At 40.1% G+C, this 16,508-nt stretch overlaps 1 protein-coding gene across 2 annotated transcripts in view; it reads right to left on the bottom strand.

Moving 5' to 3' along the window:
• Positions 1 to 16,508, bottom strand: part of col22a1 (collagen, type XXII, alpha 1) — a 34,452-nt gene that overhangs the window by 12,020 nt on the left and 5,924 nt on the right. For both annotated transcript variants that reach the window (XM_019876291.1, XM_019876292.1), the window contains 27 exons: positions 14,853 to 14,933; positions 11,747 to 11,858; positions 10,935 to 11,058; positions 10,025 to 10,300; positions 9,872 to 9,952; positions 8,883 to 8,999; positions 8,754 to 8,798; positions 8,611 to 8,673; positions 8,449 to 8,478; positions 7,428 to 7,481; positions 7,276 to 7,329; positions 7,149 to 7,202; positions 6,632 to 6,685; positions 6,506 to 6,550; positions 4,254 to 4,307; positions 4,118 to 4,171; positions 3,767 to 3,802; positions 3,613 to 3,642; positions 3,219 to 3,272; positions 3,040 to 3,093; positions 1,972 to 2,025; positions 1,686 to 1,739; positions 1,534 to 1,587; positions 1,385 to 1,438; positions 1,244 to 1,297; positions 1,104 to 1,148; positions 954 to 1,016 (listed from right to left, as the gene is read on the bottom strand). In XM_019876291.1, the coding sequence (XP_019731850.1) occupies positions 954 to 1,016; positions 1,104 to 1,148; positions 1,244 to 1,297; positions 1,385 to 1,438; positions 1,534 to 1,587; positions 1,686 to 1,739; positions 1,972 to 2,025; positions 3,040 to 3,093; positions 3,219 to 3,272; positions 3,613 to 3,642; positions 3,767 to 3,802; positions 4,118 to 4,171; positions 4,254 to 4,307; positions 6,506 to 6,550; positions 6,632 to 6,685; positions 7,149 to 7,202; positions 7,276 to 7,329; positions 7,428 to 7,481; positions 8,449 to 8,478; positions 8,611 to 8,673; positions 8,754 to 8,798; positions 8,883 to 8,999; positions 9,872 to 9,952; positions 10,025 to 10,300; positions 10,935 to 11,058; positions 11,747 to 11,858; positions 14,853 to 14,933 (1,850 nt within the window). The remainder of the gene's footprint in view (positions 1 to 953; positions 1,017 to 1,103; positions 1,149 to 1,243; positions 1,298 to 1,384; positions 1,439 to 1,533; positions 1,588 to 1,685; positions 1,740 to 1,971; positions 2,026 to 3,039; positions 3,094 to 3,218; positions 3,273 to 3,612; positions 3,643 to 3,766; positions 3,803 to 4,117; positions 4,172 to 4,253; positions 4,308 to 6,505; positions 6,551 to 6,631; positions 6,686 to 7,148; positions 7,203 to 7,275; positions 7,330 to 7,427; positions 7,482 to 8,448; positions 8,479 to 8,610; positions 8,674 to 8,753; positions 8,799 to 8,882; positions 9,000 to 9,871; positions 9,953 to 10,024; positions 10,301 to 10,934; positions 11,059 to 11,746; positions 11,859 to 14,852; positions 14,934 to 16,508) is intronic.

Below are 16,508 nucleotides of genomic sequence, written 5' to 3'. Positions count from 1 at the left end.
TGATCTGGGATTTTTTTTAATTTTTTTTTTTTTTTTTTTTTAAAAAAAGCTTAATTGAAGTGTTAGGGCTAAATTTTTTTTTTTTTTTTTTTTTAAAAAAAGCTTAATTGAAGTGTTAGGGCTAAATTTTTTTTTTTTTTTTTTTTTAAAAAAAGCTTAATTGAAGTGTTAGGGCTAAATTTTTTTTTTTTTTTTTTTTTAAAAAAAGCTTAATTGAAGTGTTAGGGCTAAATTTTTTTTTTTTTTTTTTTTTAAAAAAAGCTTAATTGAAGTGTTAGGGCTAAATTTTTTTTTTTTTTTTTTTTTAAAAAAAGCTTAATTGAAGTGTTAGGGCTAAATTTTTTTTTTTTTTTTTTTTTAAAAAAAGCTTAATTGAAGTGTTAGGGCTAAATTTTTTTTTTTTTTTTTTTTTAAAAAAAGCTTAATTGAAGTGTTAGGGCTAAATTTTTTTTTTTTTTTTTTTTTAAAAAAAGCTTAATTGAAGTGTTAGGGCTAAATTTTTTTTTTTTTTTTTTTTTAAAAAAAGCTTAATTGAAGTGTTAGGGCTAAATTTTTTTTTTTTTTTTTTTTTAAAAAAAGCTTAATTGAAGTGTTAGGGCTAAATTTTTTTTTTTTTTTTTTTTTAAAAAAAGCTTAATTGAAGTGTTAGGGCTAAATTTTTTTTTTTTTTTTTTTTTAAAAAAAGCTTAATTGAAGTGTTAGGGCTAAATTTTTTTTTTTTTTTTTTTTTAAAAAAAGCTTAATTGAAGTGTTAGGGCTAAATTTTTTTTTTTTTTTTTTTTTAAAAAAAGCTTAATTGAAGTGTTAGGGCTAAATTTTTTTTTTTTTTTTTTTTTAAAAAAAGCTTAATTGAAGTGTTAGGGCTAAATTTTTTTTTTTTTTTTTTTTTTACACAAAGCTTAATTGAAGTGTTAGAGCTAAATATTTTTTTTCTTTTTTATATTTATACATACAGGACTTCCCCTCTCTCCTCTTGCTCCATCAGCACCAGCTACACCAGGTGCGCCAGCCAATCCCTGTTTCAAAATAATAAACTTAATTTCCAAACATATTAAAAAAAAAAAAAAAAAAAAATCTTTCAGAAAAACAATCCATCCACTTACTCTCTCCCCCGGAGGTCCTCTTGGTCCAGGAGGCCCATCATCTCCCTTAGAGTTGTTGAGGGGGTTCACATTGTGAGATTTGCATGTGGAAAAGTCATATTTAAAAAAAAAAAAAAAAAGTTACATTTAAAAAAAGCTACCTTTGGTCCGGCTTTGCCAGGAAAGCCATCTGCTCCGCGCTCTCCTCTGGGCCCCTTCAGAAACATCGTACCTTCATTAAGATGTCACACAGTACCTCTAAAAATGATATACAAAGTAATTGGAATTAAAATGATACTAACCATAGCACCATCATTCCCAGGAAGACCATCCAGGCCATCTTTACCAGGAGCACCCTTTTGAAGGTCATGGATGGAAGACATGCAGGGTCACAAAAATTAAATATTACAGTGTTCATTTAATTATATTCAATAATTGAAGTTAAACTCACAGGCTTTCCAGCCTCGCCAGGTTTGCCGGAAAATCCAATTTCACCTGGCAGACCCTTAATAATGAAAGGGGGAAATTATTAAACAAATGAGTCAGGTATATAATGTGTCTTAGAAATATAAAACAATAAACACATGATTATATTTTGCTTACAGGAGGTCCAGTGTTGCCATTGTTCCCCCGTGGTCCTGGTGGACCCTGCGGACCCTGCAAAATAAACATTTACAACCTGAATAAAAGTTACAAGTGAGAGCTTGCAAGAAAATAACTTGACACAATCCGAAAGGTTCATTTGAAGCTTAATGATGCCCTTGAGAGAAGCAAGTCATTTTTTTATTCTGCTTTGAATTATTGAGCATTCCGCACTCTTAAGATATGAAATCAAACTCCAGTGTTCTTGCTCATAGCTTAATGGTATGGAAACGAAACACGTCCTTACGATTGGTCCGGGGAGTCCATCCACTCCAGGCAATCCACTTTCACCTTTCTTTCCCTGGAAGACAAATTAGGAGGAAAGAATTAAGATGAAAAATACATTATTGCTGAAGAAGTGTAACAATGATTAACCCACATTAGTAGGGCAGGTACAACAGTTGTAGTATATTTTCAAACATGTGAAGACAACAGCTCTCAGTGGTCTAGATTACTGGTGCTCACTTTTAAAAAAAAACAAACAAAAGTACCCTTTTTTTTTAATGCTCAACATTGAAATATAGTAGTGGAGCATTAATGTAAGGCAATGTAACATTATGTAGAGTTTGAATAAGTACTGGAGCAAAAAACGTCCTTAAATCATGATTGGATTGAAAATAGAAATTAGATTAAAAAAAGCTGTGCCTAAATAAAGTCATAAAAACAGATTTCTTGAAGATTTAATTGAAATGCACTAAAAAGTTATATATAACTGATCTGTTGTTAGGCAGTCACAAGCTCACCTACCTCTAGAGGGAGCCCCATACTACAATTTGAGGAAGTCTCCGTCTTCATTTGTTTTTTGGAAGTTACTACAGTATTGTCAGTGTTTTAACTGAAAACCAGTGGGACCTGAAAATAAGCTGTTGTGGGAGGATGCTACATAAAAGCAACACACTGCTCATTAATTAGCGCAAAGAATTAACATTGAGGCTTTCTAAATCGTCTCTCTAGGCTACGGTTCATTTAGCAACGAGATTAAATGCTGCCACCTGACACGGGCCATATGTTTGGCTCGCTGGAAAACATCTCAGGAGAGAAAAATCATCCAACCGGAGCTGGGAAGGTTGTTTGTTTGTTAGCAATTAGCTTATTTCCCCTGCGAAGCATGGTCTTAGATGGAACCAACCAGGGAATGTTTTAGTTGTTGGTGGAAGGTGTGATCTGGATGAAAGTGTGGACCCAGGATTCATGGTGAATATTATGAGATTTTTCAGAGATTTCCCCTCGGTCTCATTGAATAATGCATGAACAGGTTACCTATGGCGAAACTCAGGAATATGCGAGACCTTGCCTATGAAAACACAATTCTTACCCTTTGTCCAAACTCCCCAGGTTCCCCTGGTATCCCCTGTGGTCCTGGGGGACCCTTTGGAGCAGAAAGGTTGGTGACAACACTGCCTTGATGAGACCCATCACACGGCATGCATCCGAACATTTCTCCATCATAACAGCCCAAAGGAAACATGCGAGAAGAAAGTAATAAATCCTTACAGGTGGTCCGGGTGGGCCGTCAGCCCCCGGAAGCCCTGGGAGCCCAAGTTCTCCCTGAAATTGGTCAAATCATTAGCATGTATTTGCATATTTTAATGAAACAAAAACATGGCGGTGAGGGGTAATAAACAGTGGCCCTCCTGACCTTTATTCATTTTTTTCCCACCCTCAAAATTGTCGAAATACTGCGCCATGTTTTGTTGATTCATAAAAATGCATTCTTTGTCGTTTGACTTGAGTGTGGTACTTAAAAAACTTTTAAATATGACCTTGAAGGGACCCATGTAAAATTGAAAAAAAATAATAAAATTCATATTATTTTAGTATTACTATTTCGTGCATAGCAAAATAGTTATTAATATGATTACCAGATTATATTACAAGAGTAACTCACCTTTTCTCCCCGTAGACCGTCTTTTTGGTACTAGAAAAAAGGGATATTTGGTCCATTTGTAAAATGAAATTAAAGTGTTTACAATATCATTTTGTCAGAAAATTATTTTCAATTTTTTTTGGATGTGTGTGTGTGCATGTGTTTTGGCACTTACCACATCACCAGGTAATCCGGGGATTCCTCGCTCTCCCTGTGACACAATTCCCAGAGGAATAAAGAGCCCATCAAAATTAAGAACTCCTAAACTTCCTCGGGCGACATGATAACGAGTAGTTCACGATAACTGTAGTCATAAGCATGCTGGTCGTGTGTTTGTGCGTGCACATTTCAGGCAGACAAATGAGCATGCTGACTTTTGATGGTACGAAAAGAGACAGAGGAATGTCTGGAGTGTTTACACGCATACTTTAAAAACTGGTTACACCTTTATGAAATGATTCATAGATGTGCATAGTGACATTAATTATGATGGTTTATAGTTGGAGAGGGAGGGATGGGGGCATACCTTATCACCTTTTCCCCCACTGGCTCCGGGCAAGCCAGCCTCTCCCCTCAAGCCCTGAACAATTTCAGAGAAAAATATGATGATGATGATGATGATGATACAAAACCAATCTTTTCACTCTTAGCACAAAACTTACATCTTTGCCGCGAATGCCGGGTTTTCCAGGTAATCCATCGAAGCCGCGCTCACCCTAAAAAGAGAGGAGCTTTCAAATATATGACATGAAAATAACATAACCGTGAAACATGATGAATCTTTTTTCCATAAAAGGTTTACATGTCCATTTGCAATACATTTACATTGCATAGCCAATAAAAGAATCTAATTGATCTTAACCGGTCCAAAAATCATTATCTATTTACCACAAATAATCTTTCTATGCTAGCAACCCAGCCGCTGGGGGGCAGTGCCCTCCCCTGGGGGTGCACTGTTCCCCAGTGCCGGTCCCAAGCCCGGAGAAATGGGGAGGGTTGCGTCAGGAATGGCATCCGGCGTAAAACTTTTGCCAAGGCGACCATGCGAGTTGGTAGGACGGTTTACAGGGGCGGATGGAAATTACTGACTCGCTGTGGCGACCCCTGAATAGGGACGTGCCGAAAGGAGAAGAAGAAGAAGAATCTTTCTATGCTAGCAATGTGCAGTGACCCCAAAAAATAATTAAAATCTCTTCCACTAGATGGCAGAAGGTACAATTGTAAACTTGTCTATATAGCATTTGCCATTCATAAAATAATTTCAGGTCATGACTGCAAAGCACTACTTGGACCTCCTCAACTCACTTCAATCACCTTATTTCATCATGGTTACTTGGCAAGAAGATGCAACAAGATGGCGACAAAGCACTACATGAAGCTTAACTCACTTCAACATGAAGTAGTTGTTCCAAAGTAATACTTTTAAAGCTCTGGCCTGACCAAAAATAAATAAATCTAATGGAATATGGGGCAACATCGTACTGTATTCATTTTGAACAGGTGCTGCAGGTTACGGCTTATTTTGAATTCTGTGTGCTATCATGTTGTAGATGTCGATCATCAAAACCAGCGGCTGCTCAGGCTTGTGTGGGAACTTTGAAATTGGCACCATCAGTGAAAAGGCCTTTTCAGAATTAAATAAAACAGAAGAGCGGTCATTCCACAGACAGAGAGAGATGAGAATAGAGGTCAAGTAAATGACGACAAGTCTCTTCATCACTTTCTCGAGTACTTCCCCACTTTTGAGCCCCAGGAATTTGCTGACTTGCAGTTTGAACGACAGGCAGCCTGTGCTGATCGTGTCAAGCCGGAGCTTTTGATGGGATTTCAGTCTGCTGACAACCTGCTTTTCATCTTTGTTGCCATGTGACAAAGTCGTCGAGGGTTTCTGTACCAATTGGTATTCTAGCCAAGGGTCAAGATTATGTGGGCAACAGACAGGTGGCTTGTCCCTTCTGGGATCACCGTGATGTGCGCGATGTGTGATTGAGGTGTTCTAGATGCTTGCGGAAGCTCGAGATGTCAACAAAGTATCTGTGGGTTTCGGGAATTAGCTGCACTGGAGCCAAAATAAGGCCCCACATGTGAAGCAGACAGGAAGCGGGATGAGTAAATCTAAGAAGTCACATCTGTTTGTGCAATTTTATGTCCCTCTGTTTGCGCTTTCAATAAGAGGACTGAGGTTCACTATGAGTCCTCAGGAATGACCACATGCGCTGGTTTAACCAAACACCTTGATCGTTTAACCAGATGCATGGACAGGGAACCTGTTCCCACAGAAACTTAATAGGATTTCATATTTCGTGATTCGTGATTTCGTGATTACTCAAAAAAATAAAATAAAACGTGCAAGCAGGAGGGCAAGCCAAGTAAGTAAACATTTTTGGTACGAATATAAGTAAATGTGATGCTGCATTTAAAAAAATAATAATAAAAAATGTACTTAATTACAAGCAACATTGTGACAAATTTCGACATTTTCCATACTTCAAAAAAAAGTGCATGCTTTCACAACAGCAAAACATTTAGTTGAATCGCCCAACTTCGAATGTTTGCGAAGTTGGTTGCCTTGAAATTTTGAGTTCACTTTTTTTTTTTAACGGTGTTATTAAATAATACTATTTTGATGCTAATCCGGATAATTGTGCACGATTTCTTTGTAATTATTAACATTATTGTGGCAGTTTATCTGACATTTCCTGAATTTTTCAAACATTCATGAGCCTTATTCAGAAAGAGATTGACACCCGAGCCGAGGTATACACCTCACCAATTGCCATTGTAGTTAATTTGGACAACAGTTGTTTTGACTTAAAAAGTTGTAATCACTCATCATATACAATTCCCAATTTAAACACATCCAGGAAAATGTGTCAATGTGAATGAAGCGTGGTACAAATACAGCATCACTTACGCTGGCTCCTGTTGATCCCTTTTCACCTTTTTTCCCCTCGTCACCCTATGAGAAAAAGAAATCTGGTGAAATTTCTAGAACATGATGATGTTTATGACTTAACAGTGAGTAAGTGCAGACACTCACAGTGACACCTTTTAGTCCTGGTGTTCCTGGATAGCCTGCATCACCTTGAACGCCCTACATTGTATAGCAACAACATGATGAGATCAATTTTAGAGTCAACATGATAGATGTACATTTAATTACTTCATCACTGGTTTTCAACTCGTCTCATGAGGACCCGCATTTTGCTGTTGTAACTAAGCCGTGACCCACTTCAATAGACGTTTCGAACAAATAAGAAAAGGTACTGTCTATCATTGCCTATAGATGCCACAAGATGGAGGCAAAGAATTACATTTATCGAAATGAAGCTCCTCAGCTCACTTCGAATTGTTTCTTTGGCATCTAGTAGCCACCAGATGGTGCCAGAGCACTAATTGTTAGCACTCTGATCTGAGAAAAAAAAAAAAGTGAATTTTTTTTAAAATGTTGATGGAGGACTGGTACCTCCCAAAAAAGCTGAAACGTAAATATGTATGATTTGTATTCGGCAACACTACACTGTGAATGGAATCTATAGTGGGAGCGGATCACCCACCTTTTCTCCAATCAGACCAGGAAGTCCTGGATTGCCAGTCCGCCCAGCCTCTCCCTAATTAAACGTTGATAAAAAGTGTACAGATTTCAATTCATTCTCAAAATATATTCCCACAACAAGTATTTACTTTTTCGCCTTTTTCTCCAGATAGACCATCGATACCGGGAAAACCGCTGGCTCCCTGTCAGGTCATTAAAAACACAAAGTCAGAACCCGTCGGCGAACTGTTTGGATTCAGAAGGCAAATCCGCTGTGAGTCCAGGTTCAGGAATGCCAGACCTTCTCTCCTCTTTGTCCAGGAGCACCTGTCAGCCCTATGTTGCCTCTATCACCCTGGTCAAAGAAAATACTTGTTATTCACGACGAGCAAGGCTCGAGCATGCAGGGTGGCGAGGGCGTGCTGTCACAACCTGTTAGCGCCACAAAAGAAAGCTTGGTCAGTTGATTGATTAGGTATGGTATATTCTTGGACACAAAATGTTAGAAACACACACACACAGACAAAACTGAGAAACATTTGATAAGGACACGCAATGGTCCAGGCATAATTTACCATTTGTGTTTGGACTTGGTACCTTACTGTCTAAACTCAGTTTTGGGATTATTTATTTGAGCCTGCTCGGGATATGGTAATTTCAAGAGGTTCTTTGTGGGTATGATCTGCAGCACTGACCATAATCGGGTAGCATTAAAAGTACCTAAACCTTTAAGGAGAAAACCTTTGAAAGTAATGGCTTTAAAATCACACTGTGAGCGAAATAAAAAAAAAAACAAATGAACATGCTGTACAGTGCATGTATATAATTTGAACACGCGTCATTTCTTTCATCCGAGATTAGGATAAAGACCGTCTCTGCTGTTAAGTGATATTACTTAAAACAACATTGCTTCACAGGGGAATTGCCCTTGTGAATGAGTCACTGAAAGGTGCAATTAGAGGCAATGAAAGCGGGATGAATTCACTTTCACACCTTGCAACGCAACGACCGAAATTGCTGTGTTTTTAAACTGCAGTGCAGAGCTGGTTTTTGTCACAGTGTTTGCAGTTTAAGCAACAAATTGCACCTAGCTATGGCAGAGAGAAAAAAAAAATCATGCAATCAAAAATGAACAGCGATGCTGAGTAGTATATGTAGATTTTCATGCAGTATTCCGACACACACACACACACACACACACACACACACACACACACACACACACACACACACTCGCATGCAGTAAGTTAGTGTGGCTGCTCAGAGACAAACAGAATGGTTAATACGGCACATGCAGCGCCATTAGCGACAGGTTTACTTACCTTCTCACCTCTACCAGAGATGACGTTGCCCTGCAAATAATTAATCAACAAGGATTAATTATTATCGAGGCTGGCAGAAAGCCAGAAGGAAAGCATGCAGTCTGAAATGACCTGTGTGTTTGACATTAAACTTAATTAAAGCAAGTTGGAGTTTTTCCATACACTTTCTCCCTTTTCTCCTTTGAGGCCCGAAAAACCAGTGGCACCTCGAAGGCCGGTTTCACCCTGTAAAAGTAGCCCCACACAGTGAAACGGAACCATGAACGTGTTGAACAAACTATGACTACAAACTAGGGGTGGAAGACCTTTTCACCCTTGAGACCTGCACGGCCAGGTGCACCAGCCTCTCCCTGCAAGGAATCAAAAGCCGTTAAAGAGGAAGTGTTGTGGGAGTACAAGTCAGGGGGACAGAGAGAAGGAAAGAAATCATTCACCTTGTCTCCAGCAGGGCATGAGCAGTTGGCTTGGGGGCCCCTCTGCTGCTCAACTGTAGTGGGCGTCGGAGTGGGGATCGCGATAGGAGGAGCCTCAGTCACAACCTTCTTAGGGCACTAGAATGAGTACATTATTTCAGTCACGCATTATTATTTACCCATCCATTTTCTACACCATTTGACATCATTCGGGTTGCGGGTGGGCTAGAGTCTACCAGCTGACTTAGACCAAGACCTGACAGGTTGTTAGATAATCTCAGGCCACGTTTAGACAATCATTCACCTTTGGATAATGGCTCATCAATTGACAGCGCAAAATTGACACCGGACAAAAAAACATGTCTGTGCCAGACTGCAGGTCAATACCCATGAGAAATTAAATTTCCATCTCTATGCTTCAAATGCATCATATACGATTGATGCGATCCCTGGCAGGTTTCTTGAAACAGGGCCTCTTCTTCACAGCCCACGCAGCAAAAGGCCTGCTACTACCACCACTGGTGAGGACACCAATCTCATAGTGCAGGGATCCTGAGTGATGAAGATTTACCCGTACTGACTTCATGTTGTTGAAATGCTTCAAGCTGAGGAGAATGATATTCCACAATCTGACAATTCAAGAACAGATCCTGTTTCTAGAGTTAAAATTGTATGATGCATTGGAGCAGTGGGATGGCCAGAAAGCTTCTCAAAAATTATTACCAGCCCAAGCTGCAAGGCCTCTTGCCCAAAATCAGCTGGGAAACACTCGAGAAAATGGATAAAAATATTCCAAAGATTCTTTGGGGACGTGCAAAAAGGTCATCCTGAGATCAGCAGTCATGCTCAAGCAGCTTGATTCGAAAATATGAGCTGTGGTTGTAGGGGGAACTGCATGTCATGATATTATTAGATATTGCAATATTTCATTCGAAGCCACACTAACCAATGTGTCAAAAAGAGGCCAAAAATAACTAAATCCACGCGAAATTCCATTGATGTGTACTCACAGGCCCATTGGGTAAATCGCAGCAGGTTTCCAGCTCGGCATGTTTGGAGTCGCAGTAAATAACCATCCTCTGGAGGTCAAACTGGGGGGTGAAGAGACACATGAGCGACACTGCGGACTACGGAGACTGATGACACTTTGCAGAGACACTCACATCAATTGGCACGCTGTCATACAACCTCTTCCCAATGACCGTCTTTCCTTGGATATCGATGTCCTCCCTGTCGCCAATGGGCAGTGTCTGAATGTGTTTACAGTCCAGGTAGAGAGACACGGTCTTGGCCTCCACGCTCAGGGCTATTTTGTGCCAGTTGCGGTCAAAGAGGTTGTCCACTTCGGAGTTCCTGAAAACAGCTCGGACGGCGTCTTTGGTTAACCCTACGGCGTTGTACTCCACCGCCTTGTTCTCACCGTCCAGCCTGATAGACACCTGACAAGATAGACGGAGGACTGTGTTGACAGCAACCTGATGCTATGGGGCCGTCATTAATGCAGAATTCATTGACAGATTATATCGAGGCTGTGCGCATCTTTATTTTCCTTTATTTTTTTCAATTCTATTTCATTGAAATTCATTTTAATGCTCTATGAGTCATTAGCTCATACAATGTAAACATAACTGTATTAATCGTATGTTTACATTGTGAGATTAATATTGTGATATTGTTGAATGAAATCATTTCATAAGAGCAACCTTTAAAAATAATTTGAGAAAATTCGATTCAATAAATAAAATTTGCTTGAAGGAACTTTTAAGTACTAGTAGTCAATTTTTATAAAACACTACAATTCCTAATGTAAAACAATTAGGAATTAACGTAAGATAGCAACCTTTAAATATAATGATTTACACGAAACTACATTCCATTTAATGACTGTCTTAGCATTAAATATAATTAGTTGGACATGTGGAAACCATGTCACGTTTCCTTACTATTAATAATAATAATAATAATAATAATCAAGGTACACTTGTGAGCTGATCCTAACCTGAGTTGACCTCATCATTCGCCAAAAACCTAAAAATAGAGCCATTGGTTGCATTTTGGGGTTTGCTGACCCACCTGCGGGATTCCATATTTGTCAAAGATTTGCCAGAGGTACCAATCTTCTCGTCTTGAGGTTTTCCGGAATTTGAACGTTGTTACAAAGGCGTACTCATCCGGCAGCCCCTGAGGGAACACGTCCCTACGGAAAGCAAGCACACTTTGAAATAGAACAAATATTGGCCGGCTGAAGCGCAGTGTTAGTATCGTCTCTAATGACTGAATGTACTAATCACATTTTTCTGTCTCCAAAAAGCAGTTAAAGGGGTCGACCTGAGACTATTGGACCCTGTTTGCGCATTGTGTATATTTCTAACCGACGTGTATGTCAGATGCCCAATAAGTCCCCCGAGGGACTAATAAAATGGATGAAGCCAAATAGATCTCCGGGATGTTAAACTGCAAAACATGCAATCGAAAGAGAGTTAGAAGAGCAGCCCATTTTCTTTTAATTCACATCGCCGTACTCGATGTTTTAGAGCTCAGGCCAACTTGTTTAAACCAAAACTTAGCAAGAGTTAACAGTTTGCATTTTGAATGACTTAGCATCACAAGTACCTCATTTGTATAAAGTGCATTTGATTGATATGACTGCCAATTGCACGCCATGACAGTTGGTCAAAACTGGTCACTGATGCTAGTGAGTGAGTCTTGGTGGGTCGTGTTTAAGATCCCAAAATACTGATATTTTCATCTGAACAAACGTTCAGGCCCACCAAAAGGACTAGACCTTAGAAGGACTTGGTCCAAGTTCATATACGATGCTGGACATATGACAATTGCTGCTTCAAACCAAAATGGCTGACTACTTCTTGAATTTGGCTACTTACTCTGTCTGCTGCACAATCGGCATGGTGCCAAGCCGAACGTACGCACTCTGACCCTCATCAAGTCTGGTGCCCAGAATATCTCGAACGCTGAAGTAGTCCATCAGGTCAAAGCCTGCATGAGAACACAGTAAAAAAGAAGCACACAGACGTCATTCCAGCACTGAGGTCAAGTAAGGATTTATATGGATGTCAGTGACACAGTGTCAAATGTTGGCTTGTGTGTTATAACGAGAGGAAAAAACGAGTCACTATCACTGGTGCAATCCCCAAATGGGAGTCTTTAAGTGCACGTGTGCGCATGTTTGACGTTTGAAGTGGCGCGACCACAGACCATACATTCGTGTGGCGTGAAGGGGACACTCCCTCGTACAGTAAACAAACGCTGCAGCTATGGCGACGCCTGATGATGGCCGCGACGAGTTGATCCAGATGACCTGAAGGACATTTCGCGAACTCTTTTGAAAGTAGACCATCACATCAGTTCAAATTAATCATAAGTATACGGCAAGGGCTACAAAAGATTAGATTTCAACGAGCAATTCCTGAAAGAGGACCCAAGAACCAATGAATGTTTTGAGAAATCCCTTTGAAACAGGTGGTAGAAACCACATAAGAATGGTGGAAGCAAATTAGAAAACAGTAACTAACATAAATCTTCAAAAAGATTCTGAGTCAAAGTAAACATCAATGTCTATTTAAAACAAACAACTTCACCTTATGCAAGTCCAATTAACGCTAACACATAAAACTATTGACGGGCTCACGATGAGACTCTCTATGGAGTTGTTATAATGATTCAAGAAATCGATAATTGAAAACAAATGCTGCAGCAACACCTGCAGACAGACAAGCTTTTTTTTTCACTCTGTTACTATGTTTGTATGAAGCATGTTACTTCAGCAAAACAATCAGATGTAAATGAAAAATGAACAGCAACATTAATGTTATGAATGTATGATAACCATTCAATTTCCTACCACTTTCGCTTTTTCTCCTTGATGGCAAAACACGAACAAGATAAATGTTTCCAGCTGTCTGATTTGACCCCATTACTGTTGTTTTAGGCACAGAGCGCCGCTCATACATAGCTGGCTTGCCTCCTCCCCGGTCACCAGCTTGCATTGTGCGCACTCGCACACCATGCTGCCTCTGTGCGGTTGTTTGGAGGCCATCGTTGCGCAGAGTTGTAATTTAGACTGGCGATGCGTCCTGTATAATCAAGTCAGAAAGTTATTTTGGACGGCTACGAAAACGACCATTGGTGGCGAGGGGTGGGGGAAATCTTTGGGAAACGGCAGAGGGTTCATGGACTGGTAGACATGGTGAAGTTCTTTTGACGGGAGCAGATGTGAATATTTGCACCGCAGCACGTTCAGACGAAAGGGTCCGACCAGACGCCCGACGGGAAATAAAAATCCGGAATAAGCCGCAAATTGTCTCGGTCGTCACGACCTGATACATTGCTGTGACGTTACACCTTCTTGCTCCTGCTTCTTGGGGAGGTTTACATGAGAAAATCTGAACAAAGTTATTCAGATTTAAAGTTCTGATCATGTTTTCTGACAGGGGCGTTGATTGGAATGTTGGTAAGAGCAGCTCCGTGCATTTTCTATAAAACTTGTCTTATTCAGGGCAGCGGGTGGGTTGGAGCCCAGCACAGCTGGATGAAGTGCAGACTGCACTCTGGGCTGGTCAACCGCGGGGCACAAAGATAGTGACAGACAACGATTCATATTCCACACCAGCCCTCAATGGGAATTATTGAGTTGAGGGTGTTTTTGAATTCACTACGCCTAAGTGGGCGTACCTTCCGTGGCCCAGGAATATCTGCAAATCTGTCATTGAATTTCATTCATAAATATGACTCCAGCATGGGAGAATCACTCTGAATTATTGTGTAGGTCAATTCATTGAACGGATTCTAATCATTATCATCTTAAAAGTATTTCATTAGCACCCTCGTCGATTTTTGAGAGGGAGGGAAAGGCGCACACACGATCGGGGGATACAAAGCGGTCTCCAATTGGCCCCATCACATGCATGGTGGACGCCATCAACCACAATGGGAGATCTTGCAGTTCACCTGCTAACGTCATGCACGAACCCCAGCGAGTCTCTATCTGTTCCGCAATTTCAAACATGGCATACTTGGACCGCCCTGATTTTGATGGAAATGAGGGATGCCACTCGAATTTGCCTGCAAAAGACTACTTCCATCCCACACCTGCAAACAAAGGTGCAAATACCCCATCACACCCACTTCTACCTGTGGAAACTCTAGCAACATAAACTGAAAATAAATAAATAATCCAGCCATGGGCGGAGTTAGGGAATAAGGAATAGAACTGGGCTTAATTAATAAGATGCCTCAACGGGAAACAGACTACTACGAGTGGTTGAATACTAATAGGTAATATTCCCACTGCAAAAATCTAACTTCAGGACCTCTCATCCCAGAAACGGAGCAGGAGTGCAAACAGTCTGTACATCTGCTTTTTCTCTCTGCACCATGTACGTGGGTGGGAGATCTAGACAGGAACTAGCATTGCCCCGAAAGACACTCTTGTAACACCATCCAAACTTTCTGGAGAAATGCTGTCCAAGTGTTCTGAGAAAGGATTAATGGGAAAAGTGGGGACAATCTCACAGTACAGTCCAACATTTTTTTTTTTTTTCAGAGAGAAGTCCCACATGCATTCAAAGGCCAATATGAAGTAATTTTCCTATTTGGGAAGTGCCACGCCATACGTATCAATGACATGCAGGTTACATGAGAAGATCACTTTAAACCACGTCAGGTTGAACATGGTACAGACAGTATGCACGCACCAGACAATTCATTAGGTACATGTGTCAAATTTAATGTGATTCAACATAACGTGTATGCATGATCATGTTTGCACGTTTTAGTGGTGTTGAACTACTTTGCATCATACCGAGATGCTGTTTGGAATATTTAGCTTGTGTCTCCTCGATAAAAAGACAAAATAGTAGAAACAGCTGCCAGAATGATGCGCTGCAGTTCTACACCACTGCAAAATACAATTTCAATAAATATTATATATGTTAATCAATATGTTTGTTTTTTTGTTTTTTTTACACTGACCTGGAACTTGCTGAAGGCCATAACTGGTGCTTTCCTGTTTAAAGCGATCAGGGTGTACCTTCATGTTTGGGCATAATACATCTGAGGGGAAAAAGACACATGTCAGGATGCAGATCAGGCGATTAGAATAGACAGCCACCTAAAAAAGGTCAGTAATTGCCAAGAGATGCCGTCATACGAGGTCCGACTTAGGTCTGACTATATGAAGCTCTCCCCTTCAGTTCAACATACTTTCTTGGCAAAAAGATGCCACAAGATCTTGCGTGAAAAAAGAAAGAATAGGTCAATGAATCAGTGAGCCTTTCATGTGAATAACAGAGGATAGGTTCCCTCAGATGGGAAAAATAAATAAAATCCATAAATGGGCAAATATTGAACCAAGAATATGCAGAAGGTTACTGAAATGTTTTGAGAAATGCATTTGGTGGGCTGACACGTGAAGTCAAAGAACAGACATTTGTCCCCTGACTCTCTGAGAAAAGGTCGTTTACATGCGGGAGCAGAGGGGTTGTTTTGGGCTAGCCGAGGGGGGCCCACTCGAAAGTCAGTCTTCTATTTCCACACAGCCTTATTTTGCACATTGTGATGACAGAAGGAAAGACAACACTGGAGGAATTCAATGGCCGGTTTGCTATTTGTGTAAAGATGGCAGCTCTCTTACTCAAAAACACAACTTCTGTTAAGCAGAAGTAAACATTAATTTGGCCTGAACACATTACAAGAAGACAAGAGGTCAGTAATTGTTGAACTGTGGTTCCATGACATTAATAACAGTAATTAATATACAAAAGTGAGTTAATGTTTTTGTGAGCTGCCCATTTCTGAAAATGTGTTTGCCGGCAAGCTGTTGTGAATTTTTTGAACACCCTCATGATATTGTCCAGCTATTTTACAATTTTACATTATATTGCTCCCACACTGTGTTTCTCTGCCAATGATTAAGCAGGTATGCTGGCTGAGGATCGGCCATTTTCAAATGGCCTACACAGAAGAACTAATGTGTCAAAGCATAAAGGTATGACGACCTGCAGTGTCAGCAGAGATTAGCATTGGATTTGTGCTCGTTTGGCTCATGTACGGATCCGCTACATTAATTGACAAAGTGTAATTCGGTGCTGCTTGGTGCTGACTAAGAAAGTGAAGATACAGAGTCACTTGTTTGTTGCTAGACACTTAAAAAAAAAAAAAAAGTCAATAAGATTAAGGGGAAGAAAATGCAGACCTTGTATCCTATAAATCACACCAGGATGATGAATGGGGGAGAAAAGAAAAAGTGTTTCATGAGCATGCTTTTGGTAAATTCCAACAAAATCCAACGTGTCATTCATCATTTCAGTGGTAATTTTACTCGCATGTATCTATTTTGGAGAGACGGAAAAAAAGTATTTTCTCAACAGCTTCTTGAAGCGATAATGCAACAGCCCTTTATTGTCTGCGAAGCCCACAACTCCCAGCAGAAATTGCACAACTGTGAGGGCAATGCATGTGCGTCACCGTTTTTTTTTTTTTTTTTTTTAGGAGCGCTGTCGTCGTGCTGCCATGACAATCCGCTCGCTGGACACAAAGAGCAGAGCTACTCCCTGCACTTGTGGCCCTCCAGACTATAATTTAGGGCTCCGGCTGTGAGTTAAAATGGTTGCAATGCAAAAAAAGTCT

Source organism: Hippocampus comes, unplaced genomic scaffold (assembly GCF_001891065.2).
Source record: "Hippocampus comes isolate QL1 unplaced genomic scaffold, H_comes_QL1_v1.1 scaffold244, whole genome shotgun sequence".
NCBI classification, from domain to species: domain Eukaryota; kingdom Metazoa; phylum Chordata; class Actinopteri; order Syngnathiformes; family Syngnathidae; genus Hippocampus; species Hippocampus comes.
Note: the sequence above shows the minus strand (reverse complement) of the source record. Positions and strands in the feature narration are given on the sequence as shown.